General features: G+C 41.1%; 1 protein-coding gene across 6 annotated transcripts in view; it reads left to right on the plus strand.

Annotated features, from left to right (window-relative positions):
- The first annotated feature begins 8,281 nt into the window (after positions 1-8,281).
- Drep2 (DNA fragmentation factor-related protein 2) overlaps positions 8,282-20,962 on the plus strand; it is a 282,308-nt gene continuing 269,627 nt past the window's right edge. For 4 of the 6 annotated variants that reach the window (XM_071670463.1, XM_071670465.1, XM_071670469.1 and 1 more), the window contains exons 1-2: positions 8,306-8,427; positions 9,565-9,795. In XM_071670463.1, the coding sequence (XP_071526564.1) occupies positions 9,673-9,795 (123 nt within the window). In that variant the 5' untranslated portion in view covers positions 8,306-8,427; positions 9,565-9,672. Of the gene's footprint in view, positions 8,989-9,564; positions 9,796-20,962 lie in introns of all 6 variants that reach the window. The other 2 variants (XM_071670467.1, XM_071670466.1) reach the window with 2 other exon arrangements.

Consider the following 20,962-nt stretch of genomic DNA (forward strand, 5'->3'; position numbering starts at 1 on the left):
TTTACCAAAGAACGGAGTGGCAAACACAGATTTTGAAAAGATATATCGAAGATTTAAATCATTAGTTCAAAATTCATTTTTAGGAATCACCATTAGCTGTTTTAGTCATTAATACAAGTGTACCAAGCTGCGCTGACTTTTGTCTTTTTTTTTTTATATAAATATGTTTACCTTAATTAGCTACAGCTACTGCGTAGCAAAAAAGAATGTCTGTAAAGGAAGTCCACCATTCCAAACATATGGGCAGGTTGTGTGGTACGCTATGGTCTTGCCAGACCACCACATACCAGTGTTACGAGGTACTGTGACATAAGACCATTCTGTAAGCAGAGGAACATTGCCAGCGTACTTTTTGCTAGCGACCTGCGTCAAGGTGTCGGAAGATCCGTACTTCTGGCCTTGCGTCTCCCTCCGTAGCCAAGCGGAAATCGACAATCAGACATCTCTGTCTTCCATTCTAGGCGAGCAAGTGTCTTACTTGTGGGGTGTGTTTGTGTTTTCCTTAATTGTGAGCCTGTTGGATTTACTAAGTAGCTTGTGGAGATGATTATAATCAAGCTTTAACAATAATTTCTCGTTTTCCTTCTGGGTTAGAGGAGGTAACTCGAGGTGTTGGAGATAACTAATAAGCTATTGCTGTAGTCCTAATTTGATTGCAGTTACTCGTTTAGACCAATTTTGATGATCATCATGGTTAGAAGTCCTAGTACTAGGTACATCAGAAATGGTCATGACGAAGAGTAAGAAGCAATAACAACAGAAGAAGGACGAGTAGAAAAAGAGGCAAGTAAGAGGTTGTAAAAACAGAAGCACAACACATAGTGACGCCAACCACAATAAGGGGGAAATGTCAACAGGATGAAGAAACCTGATAAGAGAAATTTTCACAGTCAAACGATTAATGTCATGCGTTGTGAGGACGAGGCCAAGTGTGAGACATACATCTCAGCAGTTACTAAGAAAACGTAACTCCAAGAACACAGTGACCAACTACAACATCAATAGAAGGGAGAAAAGTGTTATTCGAAAAAGATTTTTAGTAGAGAATGTGACTAGGATTAACACTAGCAGGAGCGGTAAATACATCTAGTTATTGTAGTTCCAGTAACTACGGTGAACACAAGCTCAGAGGAAGCAATACACCAAAAGCATGAAAATACAACAGCACTCATAACACAATAGAAAGAACAGCGTAACTGGTTTCCAAGCCTTGCAATCTATCAATGAGAACAGCATAAGCTGTAAAAACAGTGAAAAAACAGTGCAAGTAGTAATGGCATGGGTGGAAATAGTGGCAGTAGTAAGAATAACTTTGCAGGAAATGATACGAGAGAGAAAGACTTGGACAAGCAGCAAGGACGGGAGCCGGCAGTAACACCCACGCGAGCAGTAAAAACAGTGATATTGTAATAGTGTAGTAATACCACTCCAGGATAGGAACCCAGGCTGTTAGCGGGCGATAAGGTCCCCGGACCTCGACTCCTCGGGGGGAACTTGAGCAGAGTTACGTGCCGTCGGCTAGCCCAGACCTGTCACGAAGCTACTACCCATTATCTAGCCACTTGCAGAGTGGGGAAGGAGCAGGAGGGAGGGAGGGGAAGAACAGCTGAATGAGCTGCGTCTGCTGCCAGCACTTGGGACCTCTCTCCCGTCTGCTACACAAGGAACTGTGATGTCTTGAGTACATACCAACATCCAGGGACGTTCGTCTCACACAGGTTAAGAAAGCCCCATTCTCTCACCGTCTGCTGAATGAGGAGGAATCCTGGACTTGCTGCCCCTTCTCGAAAACCCGTAAAAGCGAATGTTTGGGTACAGAACTTGAGGTATGGGTTCGAATCCCCATTTTATATAGGAATGACGGAAGAGAAGGGTCATGTGGAGGAATTGGACTTAAAATATTGACCTAACCTTTTTACCCGTCTTATGCGAAACCACAGACCTATCGAAGGCGAAATGTAGTTCTCGAATATTCCATCCAGTCTGTCATGAAGAGCAACGGGGTGCCTAAGAACCTTCCCCGAAAAGGAACATGGGCGAACAGCTGCTCAAACAGGAACATTTTAGACTGTGGATGTTAAGTGTCCTGCTAAACAAATGAAATAAAGCTAATTGCAAAGTAATGACAGGCTACATTGGGTATGCTTGTTCACAAGTGATTCAGAATTGGTCCAAAACATCGCGTCCTCAGACACACCGAACGCAAAATACAAAGTAGCATGGAATATAAACTAACATAGTGTTCCGTGGGTCACCTTTGGAATGGATTTAGTTATTCTAGTACAAGAGATAAACGCATTCAGTGCGAAGAAATTACAGCTGGAGTGTCTGCAATAACCGAAATCCTTCCCAATTGCCAAAACACCAGAAGAATATCTTTCAAGGTAATTTCACAGAAGTGTTGTAAACATCCATCAGACTTGATACTGTTCAGAAAGAAATGGGAAAGGTTCCAACTCCTCCAGCATGAGTGGTGTTCCTTCTGTAGCATAAAGGAAAAAAAAGGGTAACAGATAGTTGAGAATGGCTCATAATATCTCTTAAAAGGAAATCATGCCCGTAGAATTTGTAGTGGTCAGGTGGTTAGCGTCGCTGACGACTGTGGACCAATGCGCGTGCTTCCTTGAGTTTGAGTTGCGGACAGGGAGATCGGCCTATAGCCAGCGCAGCTGTTCATCCTCACCTCAGGCTTGGCGATATTTGAATACCTGTCTTAGTCGGAGGTATATATATATATATATATATATATATATATATATATATATATATATATATATATATATATATATACACAAATGGAGGATCTAACTTGGCCATAATTTGGACTTACAATTGCCCGTACCTTCTCGGCTACCAGAGTAAAACGCTGTTTGAGGAGAGGATTGCCATAGTTATGTTATGAAACAATACTTTTGTTCATCTATTTTCCAAACAGAGGACCTGTAGTGGTACTGGCCCATCAAGAAGCGAGGGACCGACAGATACAGATGAGAGTAAGGGATTGAGCTATGTACCCGTAGAGCTGTATGTAAGACAGTGTTCACTGACTCAGTGTAAAGTACCTGATGACTCTACGTTGCTCGTGGCTGACACCGCCACCACGCCGGCCTCTTCCTGAGGACATCTGTCTACCCATGCAGTCGGCTCCGGGAAGAGACTTGTGGAATTCTGTACGTAAAAGGAAATGCAAATATCTATGAGCTTTTAAAGTTCATAGGATTTAGATTCTAGACTCTTGGTGCGATCCTAGAAAGTCTTAACAAGGACCCACGTAGCAGGGACGGGTAGGCTGAAAACACCAGCTAAAAGAATAGTAGCAGGGTAAGTTGAACACCAGCAATAAGAACAATAAGAACTAATAGGCTGAACACAGTAAGAACAATAGCAGTAGTAAGCTGAACACCAGTAGTATTAACAGTTTTAGAGGTAGGCTGAACACCAGTAATAAGAACAGTAGCAGAGGTTGGCTGAACACCAGCAGTTAGAACAGTAGCAAGAGTAGGCTGAACACCATCACCAGAAACAGTAGTAGGGATAGGATGAACCCAAACAAGAACATTTGCGGTAGGCTGAACACCAGCAACAATAAAAGTAACAGGGGTAGGCCAGTTACCAGAAGTAAGAACAGTAGCAGGAGTAGGATGAACACCAGCAATATAGTCAGTAGAAAGGTGTGGCATCCTCAACACCAGCACTACGAACAGGAGCATTTTGTAGGCTAAACAGCAGTAGGGTTAAGATGAATAGTAGCATCCTGAAATAAGAATAGAAGTAGGGACAGGACAAGCTGAACACCTGCAGTAAGAGCAGTAGAAGTTGAGGCTAAACACCATCAGTGTGATCAGTAGTAGGGGAAGACTAGATACCATTAATACGAGCAGTAGAGGTTTAGACTGAACACCAGCAGTAAGAACAGTAGCAGGTGTGGACTGAACACCAGCAGTGTGAACAATAGTATGGATAAAGTGAACACTAGTAATAAGAAGAGTAGCAGGTGTAGGCTGAACACCAGCAATAAGAACAGTATCAGGGATAGGTTGAACACTAGCAATAAGAACAGTAACGAGGGTAGGCTGAACACCAGCAATAAGAACAGTAGCAGGGGTAGGCTGAACACCAGTGGTAAGAACAGTAACAAGGGTAGGCTGAACACCAGCAAGAAGAACAGTAGCAGGGGTAGGCTGAACACCAGCGATAAGAACACTAGCAGGGGTAGGCTGAACACCAACAATAACAACAGTATCAGGTGTAGGCTGAACACCAGCGATAAGAACACTAGCAAGGGTGGGCTGAACACCAACAATAAGAACAATGGTGTGGAGTTGGCTGAACACCAGCAATACGAACAGTTGTAGGGGTAGGCTGATCACCAACAGTAAAAACAGTATCAGGGGTAGGCTGAACACCGTTAATAAGTAAAATAACAAGTGTAGGCTGAACACCAGCAATAAGAACAGTAGAAGGAGTAGGCTGAACACCATCAATGGGAACAGTAACAAGGATAGGCTGAACACCAGCAGTAAGAACAGTAGCAGGGGTAAGCTGAACACCAGAAACAAGAAACGTTGTAGTGGTAGGCTGAACACGAGCAATAAGAACAGTAGCACGGGTAAGCTGCACACCAGAAATAAGAACTGGCAGCGGTAGGTTGAACACAGGCAATAAGTGGCAGAGGTAGGCTGAACACAAACAGAACAGTAGAAGGGGTAGGTGAACACAAACAGAACAGTAGAAGGGGTAGGCTGAACACAAACAGAACAGTAGAAGGGGTAGGCTGAACACAAACAGAACAGTAGAAGGGGTAGGCTGAACACAAACAGAACAGTAGAAGGGGTAGGCTGAACACAAACAGAACAGTAGAAGGGGTAAGCTGATCACAAACAGAACAGTAGAAGGGGTAGGCTGAACACAAACAGAACAGTAGAAGGGGTAGGCTGATCACAAACAGAACAGTAGAAGGGGTAGGCTGAAAACAAACAGAACAGTAGAAGGGGTAGGCTGAACACAAACAGAACAGTAGAAGGGGTAGGCTGAACACAAACAGAACAGTAGAAGGGGTAGGCTGAACACAAACAGAACAGTAGAAGGGGTAGGCTGAAAACAAACAGAACAGTAGAAGGGGTAGGCTGAACACAAACAGAACAGTAGAAGGGGTAGGTGATCACAAACAGAACAGTAGAAGGGGTAGGCTGAACACAAACAGAACAGTAGAAGGGGTAAGCTGATCACAAACAGAACAGTAGAAGGGGTAGGCTGAACACAAACAGAACAGTAGAAGGGGTAAGCTGATCACAAACAGAACAGTAGAAGGGGTAGGCTGAACACAAACAGAACAGTAGAAGGGGTAGGCTGAACACGAGCAAAAAAGACCACAGTAGGGGTAGACTGAGCAACAGTAAGAATAGTAACAAAGGTAGGCTGAACACCAGCTATCAGAGCAATATCATGGGTAGGCTGACACTGGTAATAAAAGAGAAGCAGGTGTAGGCTGAACACCCGAAATGAGAACAGTAGCATGAATAGTTTGAACACCAGCAATAAGAACAGTGGCAAAGGTAGACTGAACACCAGCAATAAGAACAGTGGCACAGGTAGACTGAACACCAGCAATAAGAACAGTGGCAAAGGTAGACTGAACACCAGCAATAAGAACAGTGGCAAAGGTAGACTGAACACCAGCAATAAGAACAGTGGCAAAGGTAGACTGAACACCAACAGTAAGAACATTTGCTGGGTAGGCGGTACAACAGTAGTAGGAATAACTTCCTATCTTAATATTATACAAAGAATTCGAGTATTATGATAATACCAGGAGTACAGCAATACTAACTAACACTACACCAGGTGTAATAGCAATAACTGAATGGGTATTATACGCAACCCCAGAAGTAGGGGCAACAGTAACAATGGAAAATGATAATAAAAAATAAAAAAGGAAGTTAATGTAACACCAAGATAAGCAACACGAAATGGGAGTAACTCCGGCTGTAAAATAAGAGCTGAGTTAGTTATAACCTCCCCCACTAAGGGCAAGATCTAACTAAGGGCAACACCAGTGGTAAGACCAAACACCAGGGGGTGATAGGCACACCATCAGAGAAACAACGCCAGTGGTTAGAAGAACAGAGACAACACCAGTGGTTAGAAGAACAGAGAAAACACCAGTGGTTAGAAGAACAGAGACAACACCAGTGGTTAGAAGAACAGAGAAAACACCAGTGGTTAGAAGAACAGAGAAAACACCAGTGGTTAGAAGAACAGAGAAAACACCAGTGGTTAGAAGAACAGAGAAAACACCAGTGGTTAGAAGAAGAGACAACACCAGTGGTTAGAAGAACAGAGACAACACCAGTGGTTAGAAGAACAGAGACAACACCAGTGGTTAGGAGGAACAGGGATGGAAGTAACACCAGGAACAAGAACATTACCAAAATACTTGTAACACCAGCAGTAAGAACACTGAAGTGAACAAAAGTAAGTAGATGTGTGTGGTTAAGAACAAGAAGAGGAATGAGGATAAAACATTGTCTAGGAAAATATTGAGAGTATGAATTATATCCCGAAATAACTTGAACAGGTAGAGAACCATCAGAGAGTATAGACTGATAACATGATAGTAGCACCGAGAACAGATAGACTGATAACATGATAGTACCAACGAGAACAGATAGACTGATAACATGATAGTACCAACGAGAACAGATAGACTGATAACATGATAGTACCAACGAGAACATAGACTGATAACATGATAGTACCTACGAGAACAGATAGACTGATAGCATATTAGCAACGAGAACAGATAGGCTGATAGCACGATAGTACCAACGAGAACAGATAGACTGATAACATGATAGTAGCACCGAGAACAGATAGACTGATAACATGATAGTAGCACCGAGAACAGATAGACTGATAACATGATAGTACCTACGAGAACAGATAGACTGATAGCATATTAGCAACGAGAACAGATAGGCTGATAGCACAATAGTACCAACGAGAACAGATAGACTGATAACACGATAGTAGCACCGAGAACAGATAGACTGATAACATGATAGTAGCACCGAGAACAGATAGACTGATAACATGATAGTACCTACGAGAACAGATAGACTGATAGCATATTAGCAACGAGAACAGATAGGCTGATAGCACGATAGTACCAACGAGAACAGATAGACTGATAACACGATAGCAGCAACGAGAACAGATAGACTGATAACATGATAGTACCAACGAGAACAGATAGACTGATAACACGATAGTACCAACGAGAACAGATAGACTGATAACATGATAGTACCTACGAGAACAGATAGACTGATAACATGATAGCAGCAACGAGAACAGATAGACTGATAACATGATAGTACCTACGAGAACAGATAGACTGATAGCATGTTAGCAACGAGAACAGATAGACTGATAGCACGATAGTACCAACGAGAACAGATAGACTGATAACATGATAGCAGCAACGAGGACATATAGACTGATAGCACGATAGCACTAACGAGAACAGATAGACTGATAACATGATAGCAGCAACGAGGACATATAGACTGATAGCACGATAGTACCAACGAGAACAGATAGACAGATAACATGATAGCAGCAACGAGGACATATAGACTGATAGCACGATAGCACTAACGAGAACAGCTATATACATAAAGACAGCGGCAGGGGAAATGGGGAGAACCATTACCAAGCAGGAGCAGCAGCAGCAGCAGGAGCAGCATAGCGAGAACACCATGGGCAGACGAGCAGCAGAGACGAAAATCAGGAGTAACAAATATCACACACACACACACACACACGAAGAACTAACTTCAGAAGCAGACGACTGAAAAACGTGTGGCAGATGAAGGGGACAGAACAGTCGAGGTGTTGAAGGAGTGGTGTGGTGTTAGTGTACGGGCTTAAGACAGGGTGGGGGGGAGTGAAGGTGATATCCACGTAGTAGTGAGTATTGGAGGATGGGATACATATTACTTCACGTGTAAAGGACGATATACACAAGTAAGACCCCCCCTCCTCCTTCCCCTAAGACATGGTTTTGGTTAAAGAGAGCTAATTAGATGATTGGATGAGTGAAATAACGAGTACGAACGGTGGTTGATAGTAGATTGAACGTATCAGACACTATGAGGAAGAGGTAGAGCGATGAGGAGGAGGAGGAGGTGGAGGAGGAGGAGGAGGAGGAGGAGGAGGAAGAAGAGGCGTGCGTGCGGGAGCGAGGCAGGACGGCTGGCTGGGTGGGCAGGACCCACACTCACCGCGGCCCGAGTTCTTATTGATCGGCGACCAGTTATGGCGGACGGGGGCAGAGGGGGGCCATGCGGTGCTGAGGCTCGCCGGGGATATTCCTTCATTGCTGTCTAACCTGCCCCACCTAGTCATGCCCTAATGTCTGCAGAGGTGAGTGGCTTCCCCAGGCGTTAAAGTGACCACACATTAGAGGTGTATCGGCCCGCGTTTTGGTGTACTAGTGTCGAGATGCAGTCGCCTCCAAGATGAGGACACCGAGGCGGGGGTGAGGGAGAGCGAGAGAGTGAGAGAGAGCGCTGGATGCTTCACCACCACCACCACCGCTGCTGCTGCTGCTGCTGCTGTGCTCCTGTTCCTGCTGCTGCTGTTGCTCCTGCTGCAACCGTCTACTGTCGCATTATCAGCTGGGCCTTACATGATGTGAAGTGCTGTGTTGTGGCGGTGGTAGTTGTAGAGGTGAAGGTGATGTGATAGTGCGGAGCAGTGGTGGGTGGCGGGATCGGCGTCCCTCCTCCCACAACATCGTCCACGGTACACCTCAAAACTGCCAGGCCCCCAACATTCTTACCGTGGAGGCTTGAAGGAGGTTGGCGGTCTCTGTGTGTGTGCTTATAAAGGAAACCCCAGTGTCTATATGAACTCCAAGCGAAGGCGCGAGTGATGAAGAGCCCTCTGCTTGACACGGAGGGAAGCGGCAAAGTACACTGTCAGGTAAAAAAGACAGGTATTCAATAGAAAAAAAAAAGAGTAAATATGCATTGTATAATTGATCAGAGAAACATTTAAGTATGTCTATCATGATGAGAAATGCTGAAAAATTCATAAATGGGAACAGCCAGTTGAATGCAGTGTGATAGCGACCGAGTGACCCAATTTGAGCCCAGGCACCCGGATTGACACAACTTGAAGCGCCCCACTGCGTGAGAACTCCCGAAATTGTTTCTTTTGGTGCCGGAAAAGTGTGCCACCAATTGTTGCTACACAAATGGTGACATTTCTTTTGGTTTTTTGCAATATTCGCTAGGGTCTTCTAGCCACATCATAAAGAAATTAATTTGTATGAAAATTGGCAAAGGGTACTTTCAAAAAAAAATATATATATAAAATAATATATATACACACACATATATATCTATATAGAATGTAGGCCTTGATTGTATAGTAAGTGAATAACAGAATACAATTGGAAAATTGGCCCAGATCTGGTGACGCGTCCAAGACTGACGCTAATCAAACTAAATTCTACCAAAAAAAAAAAAAAAAATCATCTCAATTCTTTTCTTACAGAATGAAACATAAAACCCATTAAAAGGCCTACAGTCCTATGACCCCCCAAATAAATATAAAAATAAAAATTGGAATTAGGTTACCAAAATTGTTATGAAGGTGTGAGACATGGCTGAGGCTTTGAGAGACCCTACGAACTTGCTGGATGATATATACACCTCTCTGGTGGTTCCTTTGCTCAATGAACTACAGCAGCTGCGAAGCCTTACTCGAGACCAAATGCCAGCTCACGTTAGTACAAATCTCTCTTGTGTCGCCCGGCCCCTCGCTGACCCGGCTCGGGCGAGCTGGTGTGGGGAGGAGCTGGGCCCAATCACACACCCTCATGCTCACAATCACACACACACACACCAACATCCCGTCTCATCACTTCGTCCACATCACCTCATCGTACTCTAAGGCCCTAATGTGAATACGTAAAGATATTTTTTTTTTGGTTTTGAGGCTCGGAGTCGTGTTCACCAGGGGCGGTCTTGAAGGCTTCGAGGTTTGGTGGACTCGTTTCCCATCAACCTCAGGTTGATAACAAAAGCCAAGGCCCCGAAACTCCCCCTTTCCCTCCCCCCTTCCTCCCTTCTTCCTCTTAAGGCCAGACTCTTGTACGTAGCCTCGAGTGAGGCTGCTGGGCTTTTGCTAAGGCTAGACCCGTCAGCATTCTTCATCATATTTATACCACCACCTCATGTTGCACCACAGATGATACCCTCTCCCCCCCCCCAATCCCTCCCTCCCTCTTCCCCCCCCCCCCCTTACTTATTTGGTATTGCATCATCGTCTCGTAGTGTTGATCTGTATATCTATATGCTTACATATATAGATATCGTAGTGTGTTATACTAGTTTTACGTTAGCAAGTGGATTTGAAATTTTTTGATTGGGTTAAGACCATTTCTCTCCTGGCCGGGCGGCTGTCGTGTCCCCCGCCACGGACATAGCCACCCCCTCCGACGCATGCGCACCTCCCCGTTATAATCACTTTCACACTGCAGTGCATTTCTTCGCTCTCATTATGTTATTTGTTGATAGCACCTTCCTATATTGCACTGTTTTACCGTGCATTGTCTGTTCTCAGTATCTTTTTTTCCCTTCCCCTTGTGCATGCACCATAGATTATATATATATATATATTTTTTTTCTACTATAGCTCATGTAGGTTTATAGCTAATGCTTGTGTGTCTCCAGAGTACTTTTTATTTTATAATAGTCACTGTGTCTCACCACATCACCACGGAACACCCCATTGCAGAAGATCATGCTATGCCACACGGCATATCTTTTCCCACACCACACAGCGCTCAAGACCACCCTACCACACCACACCACACGAACCTCTCTCACTCTGCTATATCAAGCTAAGGTTTAGCATACTGCCTGATACTGTAACATCATACTATATCGTACCAAAAATGTATACATCACATCATATACACTATATACTCTTATACCACTTCACTGCATGATGCCAAACCACACCATACTGACAATCAAAAACTTAGTTATCACGTCACATTACACCATACATCAAAATACCATTCCACTTCTCCCCCACCATACCACGCTACCACATAACTAACCACCGTGCAATCTTACCACACAGCACTGTGACTGACCATACCGAGCTGCAGTGTATTACACCACATTTGATCATACCCCACAACACTGTATTGTATCATATCACATATCGGTACACCACAACCCTTGCCACATCTCTTGTCAGTGTCCCGAAGTACCCTTCATCACACCACACCACACTTTACACCTTACCAGATGATATCATTCCTCATCACTTTGTATAACACGCACTGCAGTACCATACTATACCACATTTTACCACACCACTACTTTGCTAAGCAACAGCGCGCCATATCTCACAGTTGGTGTACCCACACAAACACATCATGATGTTTACCGAACACATCTCACGATACGGGATTCTATACAGTAACCCATCCTACATCACCTCTGTATCATCCCATATTACAGTGTTAACACCAGACAGTACAGCATACCTCACACCACGTCAAGCTTTTCGCTGTGCCACACTATCGCAACCACACCACAGTACACCACGCTATACCTAACCAAACGCACACGTTACACTTCGATTACCACAGAATACGATTCAGTACCATACCCGACATTATCTTCTACAGCACTGTGGTGCACTGCCTACCATTGCTGTACCATACCACACCATACACCATACCGCTGCACACTGTACAACGCTGGTTGACGTGACGCTGCAATCAGACTTCACATTCTACGTTCACATAAATCACACTTCACATTCTACGTTATTCACAGACTTCAGTGAACTACCTCAGAGCGGATCATACCACATATTTCACCACATTGTGGACCCCCCTTCCCCCCCACCTCATGCGATTGTAGGGCCCCACGTCAGCCTACATCAAGATGCTCTACAACTGTATAATACATTCTACCACTTTAGACTCCACCGTAACGTCATCTGCTGCCGTACGTGTCCAGCATTATGCCACACCAACACAAAGTACACCGTACGCCTCACCAGGCTGCACTGTACTCCACACCACACCATACGACACTGTTCCACACCACACGGTACACCATACTACAGAAACACGTCCTACGAGAGGCCAGAACTAGAGAATGCCTCACAAGCCGGGTCACCGCCCTTGCGAGACAGGAAGAGCTAATAGAGGAGGTCTAGAGTAGAACAACGAAGGTGGTTCTAGAATTAAGGGAGCTTAGTTACAGAAGCAGGCCAAAGGCCTTAGATACGTTATTCATGGAAGAGCGACGAGTAATGGGTGACCTGATCGCAACCTGCAAATTTTAGAATCAGCTTGGTGGTGTAGACAGACCATAACACGAAATTAAGCAAGGAACTGGTTGGAATAGAGGTAGAGAGCCACTTTCATAGCGTATTAGTAGTGAATAAAAGGAATAAACTGAATTATGAGACTGTGAGTGTGGGGGACATACAGAATCTGTAAAAAAAAAAAAAAAAGAATATGATGGGAGAATTCAAGAGAAGGGGCCCCCACGAGTGTAGACCCCCCTCCCCTCGCACGGTACAGATAGGTAATTACCATACCATAGGACACGAAACTTGGTATCACCCAATGCATCGTACCACACAAGACTACGTAGTGCACTACACCACACCATACTGATCCAGGCTACACGATACACCATACCATACAGGACACCAAACCACACTTGGGTACACTCACACCGCCCTATACGTTACGCGGTACCACACCATCATACACTGCACCATATACCACATTGTACGAATCTGTAGGCCACACTGCACTGTACACCCAACCATGCACGAAACAGCACGCCACACTATACACCACACCAAGCTACACAGCACACCATTGCATGCTGCACAATGCTTTGTGCCACACCATCACACAGTGCACCATACCACAATTTGCACGGTACACCGTGCCACACGGTACACCATACCTCGCCGTATTACACTATAGATCATGCCTCGCAACACGCCATGCCACAGAATGCTATACACTGTACCGTATCGCACAATACATTATGCTATACAGTGCACTTTACCGCACCACACTATACAGTAGGACGCCATGTTAGATAACACCACAGTCTTCACCGCGCCACAGTAGACTTACACCATGCGACACCACACAGCACTGCACCACACTTGGCACCGTTGCACTGTACCCTACCACGGTACTCTCCATACCACATCAGCGTGCACCCTGTCGGACCATCACACCGTATGGTGCACTGTGCCACACACCGCGCGCCGCTCCCACACCCCATTGGCCTCTATTTCATAGTGTCCTGTGCCACATCACCACTCGCTTTTATACCACACCTCTCACAACCACACCACACCAGTCGCCACGCAGGTATAATGCATAACACCACACAGTAAAAGGCAGCGTGACCTTACAACCCTACCACAGCACATCAGTCTGACACCGCTTTACACCACGACACACTAGGTTAGGCCACATTACCCACCCTTGGCAAATACCACTTTGCACCACACGCGACCACACCACCATGATCACTTCATGTTTCATGACTGTTCATTACATGTACCTCCCATACATAACGTGATGCAGCATAATTTATGTGTATTATTGTGTGGGAGTTTTGTATATGTGTATGTGTATGTGTTGGTGTGTGTAGATGTGTGTGTGTGTTGGTGTGTGTAGATTTGTGTGTGAGTGTGTGTTGGTGTGTGTAGATTTGTGTGTGTGTGTGTGTGTGTGTGTTGGTGTGTGTAGATTTGTGTGTGTGTGTGTGTGTGTGTGTGTTGGTGTGTGTAGATTTGTGTGTGTGTGTGTGTGTGTGTGTGTGTTGGTGTATGTAGATTTGTGTGTTTACTTATAATTATGCTGGTGTGAGCGCGCTTATGTGCACATGCGCGTGTTTATATTACTAACATCTGTATATACTTATGTGTGCGCAGGTCCCTGTTTAATGTGTGTGTGTGTGTGTGTGTGTGTGTGTGTGTGTGTGTGTGTGGAGTAAATGTGCTAGAGTGCGGGACCAGGTGCGTGTATGTACAAATGTTTGTACGTATTCATATATGTATACATATACACACCTTTGTGTATGTGTGTTCTCTGTGTGTGTGTGTGTTGAGTCCTCATATTTTTTAATGATGTTCTTGCTATTTTGTAAATCATTTACATGTCATGTTTCTCATCAGATTTACGAAGCAATGTAAAACTATTTCCAAGCCAGTGTTCCTGTCTTACATATTACTAGATTCTAATTGGAGTGGTAATCTTAAGTGACCTAACAGTGTTCCCATTCACTCAGATTCATGAAGCATTGAATATTCTGATTGGCGCGAAGACATTCTGATGAGCGCCATTTAAAAATAAAAAAAGAGAGAAAAAATCGGTCGCTCTCTCTCTCTCTCTCTCTCTCTCTCTCTCTCTCTCTCTCTCTCTCTCTCTCTCTCTCTCCATGTGTGCCGGTGGCCCGTCCGGATTCCGTCTGTCCCGCGTCTCCCGTATTTTGCCAAGATATGTCAGCTATAGACACATACACAGCAGGGATCTGCACTGTATACAAAAAAAAAAGAAAAAAAAAATTTTTCTTTCTTGTTTGATTTTGACGGTAATTGATATATATATATATATATATATATATATATATATATATATATATATATATATATATATATATATTAATTTTCCAAAAGAAGGAACAGAGAAAAGGGCCAGGTGAGGATATTCCCTCAAAGACCCAGTCCTCTGTTCTTAACGCTACCTCGCTATCGCGGGAAATGGCGAATAGTATAAAAAAAAAAGAATATATATATATATATATATATATATATATATATATATATATATATATATATATATATATATATATATATACACACACACACACACACACACCAATGATTCTATAAAACGTGATTTTTTTATATATATAATTTTCGTAGATATTTAGAGTATTCTGAGTTTTTTTTTTTTTCTAACCTGTACATTTGTCTTTGTTATAAGAAAAAAATATAGTGGTACAAAAACACGCGTTTCACAGTGTTGTGGGAACACTGTTCTTAATTTCTATTATAATTATGTCCAGAGGAATAACATCATTTTGGTTCTCTTGTCCTGGTAATTATTTTTTCTACTAGTGATAATATTTGGCTAATAATTCCTCATCATATTCTTGTGTCTTTCATAGTTGCCCCCAAGTGTTGCCAGTGAGGTTGACTTCCACCACAGTACTACGACTGATACTACTACTACTACGACTGATACTACTACTACTACGACTGATACTATTACAACTACTACGACTGATACTATACTATTACTGCGAGACTACTACAGCCACCATCACCATAACTTACAGAAACAACAGCGAAAAAAAATCACGTGTAGTTACAATATAAACGCTTTCTGCCACCATCATCACCACTCCTGTCTACATTATTTCAGCTAGTACTATACTAGTGTCTACATTATTTCTGCTAGTACTATACTAGTGTCTACATTATTTCTGCTAGTACTATACTAGTTTCTACATTGTTTCTGCTAGTACTATACTAGTGTCTACATTATTACTGCTAGTATTATACTAGTGTCTAAATCATTTCTGCTAAAACTATACTAGTGTCTACATTATTTCTGCTAGTACTATACTAGTGTCTACATTATTTCTGCTAGTACTATACTAGTGTCTACATTATTTCTGCTAGTACTAAACTAGTGTCTACATTATCTCTGCTCGTACTATACTAGTGTCTACATTATCACCGCTAGTACTATACTAGTTGTTTGCATTATTTCTGCTAGTACTATACCAGTTGTCTACATTATTTCTGCTAGCACTATACTAGTGTCTACATTATCACCGCTAGTACTATACTAGTTGTTTGCATTATTTCTGCTAGTACTATACCAGTTGTCTACATTATTTCTGCTAGCACTATACTAGCTGTCTACATTATTACTGCTGTTACTATACTAGTTGTCTACATTATTACTGTTAGTACTAAACCAGTTGTCTACATTATTTCTGCTAGTACTATACTGATTTTCTACATTATTACTGCTAGTACTATACTAGTTGTCTACATTATTACTGCTAGTACTAGTTGTCTACATTATTACTGCTAGGATTATACTGATTGTCTACATTTTTTCTGCTAGTACTATACTGGTTGTCAAAATCATTACTGCTAGTACTATACCAGTTGTCTACATTATTATGGCTAATACTATACTAGTTGTTTACATTATTACTGCCAGTACTATACTAGTTGTCTACATTATTACTGCTAGTACTATACCAGTTGTCAACATTATTACTGCTAGCACTATACTAACTGTCTAAATTATTACTGCTAGTACTATACTAGATGTCTACATTATTACTGCTGTACTGTACTAATTATCTACATTATTACTGCTAGTACTGTACTAGTTGCCTACATAATTACTGCTAGTACTATACCAGTTCTCTATATTCTTACTGCTAGTACTAATAGTACCAGTTGACTACATTATTACTGCTAGTACTATACTAGCTGTCTAAAATTATTAGTGCTAGTACTATGCTAGTTGTCTACATTATTACTGCTAGTACTATACTAGTTGTTTACATATTTCTGCTAGTATTATACTAGTCTGCAATATTACTGTTAGTTCTATACTGGCTGTCTACACTTTTTACTGATAGTACTATACCAGTTGTCTCCATTGTTACTGCTAGTACTATACTAGTTGTATACATTATTACTGCTTGTACTTGTTGTTTATATGATTACTGTTAGTGCTATACTTGTTGTCTACATTATCACTGCTAGCACTATACTAGTCTACAGTATTAATGCTAGTACTTTACTAGTTGTCTACATTATTACTGCCAATACTATACTTGTCTACATTATTACTGCTAGTGTTATACTAGTTGTCTACATTATTTCTGCTAGTACTTTACTGGTTTTCGACATTATTTTTTCTAGTACTATACTGGATGTCTACATTATTTCTGCTAGTACTACACTAGTTGTCTACATTATTACTGCTAGCATTATACTAGTCTACATTATTACTGCTAGTACTATACTAGTTGTCTACATTATTACTGCTAGTACTATACTAGATGTCTACATTATTACTGCTAGTACTAAACTAGTTGTCTACATTATATCTGCAAGTACTTTACTAGTTTTCTACATAATCACTGCTAGTACTAAACTAGTTTTCTGCATTGATATTGCTAGTACTTAACTAGTTATCTGCATTATTACTGCTAGTACTAAACTAGTTGTCTACATTATATCTGCAAGTACTTTACTAGTTTTCTACATAATTACTGCTAGTACTAAACTAGTTTTCTGCATTAATATTGCTAGTACTTTACTAGTTATCTGCATTATTACTGCTAGTACTATACCAGTTGTATGCATTATTACTGCTTGTACTATACTGGTTGTCTACATTATTTCTGCTAGTACTATACTGGTTGTCTACATTATTTCTGCTAGTACTATACTAGTTGTCTACATTATTACTGCTAGTTCAATACCAGTTGTCTACATTATTGCTGCTAGTACTATACTAGTTGTCTGCAATATTACTGCAAGTACTATACCAGTTTCTCCATGATGACAGCTAGTACTATACTAGCTGTCTACATTGTTACTGCTAGTACTATGCCAGTTGTCTACATTATTACTGTTAGTACTATACTATTTGTCTACATTATTTCTGCAAATACATTACCATTTGACTACAATATTGCTGCTAGTACTAGTTGTCTACATTATTACTTCTAGTACTAAAGTTGTCTACATTACGACTGCTAGTACTACAGTATTTGCCTACAGTATTGCTGCTAGTACTATACTAGTTGTCGGCATTATTGCTGCTAGTACTATACTAATTGTCTACATTATTGTTGCTAGTACTATACTAGTTGTCTACATTATTACTGCTAGTACTATACTAGTTGTCTGCATTATTACTGCTGGTACTAAACTAGTTTACATTGTTACTGCTAGTACTTTACCAGTAGTCTACATAATTACTGCTAGTACTATACTAGTTTTCTAAATTAATATTGCTGGTACTTTACTAGTTATCTGCATTATTACTGCTAGATATATACCAGTTGTCTACATTATTACTGCTAGTATTATACTAGTTGTCTACATTATTTCTGCTAGTACTTTACTGGTTTTCGACATTATTTCTTCTCGTACTATACTGGATGTCTACATTATTTCTGCTAGTACCACACTAGTTGTCTACATTATTACTTCTAGTACTATAGTAGTTGCCTACACTATTACTGCTAGTACTGTACTAGTCTACATTATTACTGCTAGTACTATACTAGTTGTCTACATTATTACTGCTAGTACTATACTAGATGTCTGCATTATTACTGCTAGTACTATACCAGTTGTCTACATTATTACTGCTAGTATTACATCAGTTGTCTACTTTATTACTGCTAGTATTACATCAGTTGTCTACATTATTACTGCTATACTATGTTAGTTGTCTACATTAATTTTTGCTAGTTCTCTGCTAGTTGTCTGCATTATTACTGCTAGTACTATACTAGTGTCTAAATTATTACTGTTAGTACTATACTAGTTGTCTCCATTATTACTGCTAGTAATATACCAGTTGTCTATATTATTACTGCTAGTACTATACTAGTTGTCTACGTTATTACTGCTGGTACTATACTAATTGTCTACATTGTTACTGCTAGTACTATACTAGTTATCTACATCATTACTTCTAGTACTGTACTAGTTGTTTACATTATTACTGCTAGTACTATACCAGTAGTTTTCATTATTAACGCTAGTACTATACTAGTTGTCTACATTTCTTCTAGTGCCATACTGGTTGTTTACATTATTTCTGCTAGTACTAGACCACTAGAGCTCCTGCTGCTACTGTTCCCTACGGCTGCTAAACCTACAACGACTAATACAACAGCTTCATCAGCAACCACACAATATTTCTTTCCCTACCAACAAGTACAACTGTGATACTTCAAACAAACATACATTAACCATAACACCATCTGCTCCCGTGAGCTTTCTGCACGTGTCATAGCCACTAAGGCTAAGGACCCGCAGCCTGCGACGGACTGCTGCTTCCCATAGTTTCTGTGTCGAGAGACCAGCCACACCAGGATTGACCGTTATGATGCCTCTCGTCTCCTTGATCAGGGAAGCTGTGAAATTCTCCTCTCTTTCGTCCTTCTATTCTCTTGTAACCTTTTCACCTAGATTTAGGAGCTTGCTCTAGAAAAACCCTTGGAGCTCAAATTATTATTATTATACTTTTTCCCATGTTCTTCATATTTACTTTCATACAAGATGGCCGCGTACGGTGTGCCCATTTGCTATTTCGGTAACCATTTAAAGAAGCATATTGCTACGACTACTGTTATCACTACGATAACTACCACTGCGACTACTACTACTACTAATACTACTACTACTACTAATACTACTACTGCTACTACTACTACTACTACTAATACTACTACTACTACTAATACTACTACTGCTACTACTACTACTACTACTACTACTACTACTACTACTACTACTACTACTAATATTACTACTACTACTACTACTACTACTACTACTACTACTACTGCTACTACTACTACTACTACTACTACTACTACTACTACTACCACTGCGACTACTACTACTACTAATACTAATACTGCTACTACTACTACTACTACTACTACTACTACTACTACTACTACTACTACTACTACTACTTCTACTACTACTGATATTACTACTACTACTACTACTACTACTACTACTACTACTGCTACTACTACTACTACTACTACTACTACTTCTACTACTACTTCTGCTGCTATTACTACTAATGTTGCCCTAACACCAAGCCACAGCATTGCTGATATTACTAGCATTACCTCTATGCTGTCCAGCAACTGCTATCAACGCCTGCTGCTGCTATGCTCTTACTACTACTACTACTTCTACTACTACTACTACTGTGCTGCTGCTGTTATTGCACTACTACTACTACTACTACTACTACTACTACTACTACTACTACTACTACTACTACTACTACTACTATCATTACCACTTCTAATGATAATACAGATACTTTTGTGCTACTTATGCTACTACTGTTACTAATGAATACAACTTTACTACTACTACCACCACTACCAATACCACCACAACTTGTACTACTACTACTACTACTACTACTACTACTACTACTACTACTACTACTACTACTACTACTACCACCACCACTTCTACTACTACTACTACTACTACTACTACTACTACTGCTACTACTGCTGCTGCTGCTGCTGCTACGACTACTACAATTACTACAACTACTACTGTTACTACTACTGCTGTTAAGACTGCTACTACTACTACTACTACTACTACTACTACTAATTATAATAATAATGATAATGATGATAATAATATAAATAATAATAAATTTTCTACTACTACTGTTAATACTAACTGATATTACGACCACGACTACTACTTTTACTACTACTATACTGCTGCTGCTGCTGCTGCTACTACTACTGCTCCTACTACTACTTTACTATTCTACTACTAGTACTGTTACTGCTACTATTGCTGCTGCTGCTGCTACTACTACTACTACTACTACTACTACGACTACTACTACTACTACTACTATTAATAATAATGATAATAATGATAATAATGATGATAATAATGATAATAATAATGATAATAATGATGATAATTTTGCTGCTACCACCATTACTATCAAGACTACTGCTTTTACTACTGCTACTACAACAACAGGTTTTGCTACTACTTTACGACTACTACTACTTTTACTGCTACTACTACTTTTAATACTGCT

Source organism: Panulirus ornatus, chromosome 15, assembly GCF_036320965.1.
Source record: "Panulirus ornatus isolate Po-2019 chromosome 15, ASM3632096v1, whole genome shotgun sequence".
NCBI lineage: Eukaryota > Metazoa > Arthropoda > Malacostraca > Decapoda > Palinuridae > Panulirus > Panulirus ornatus.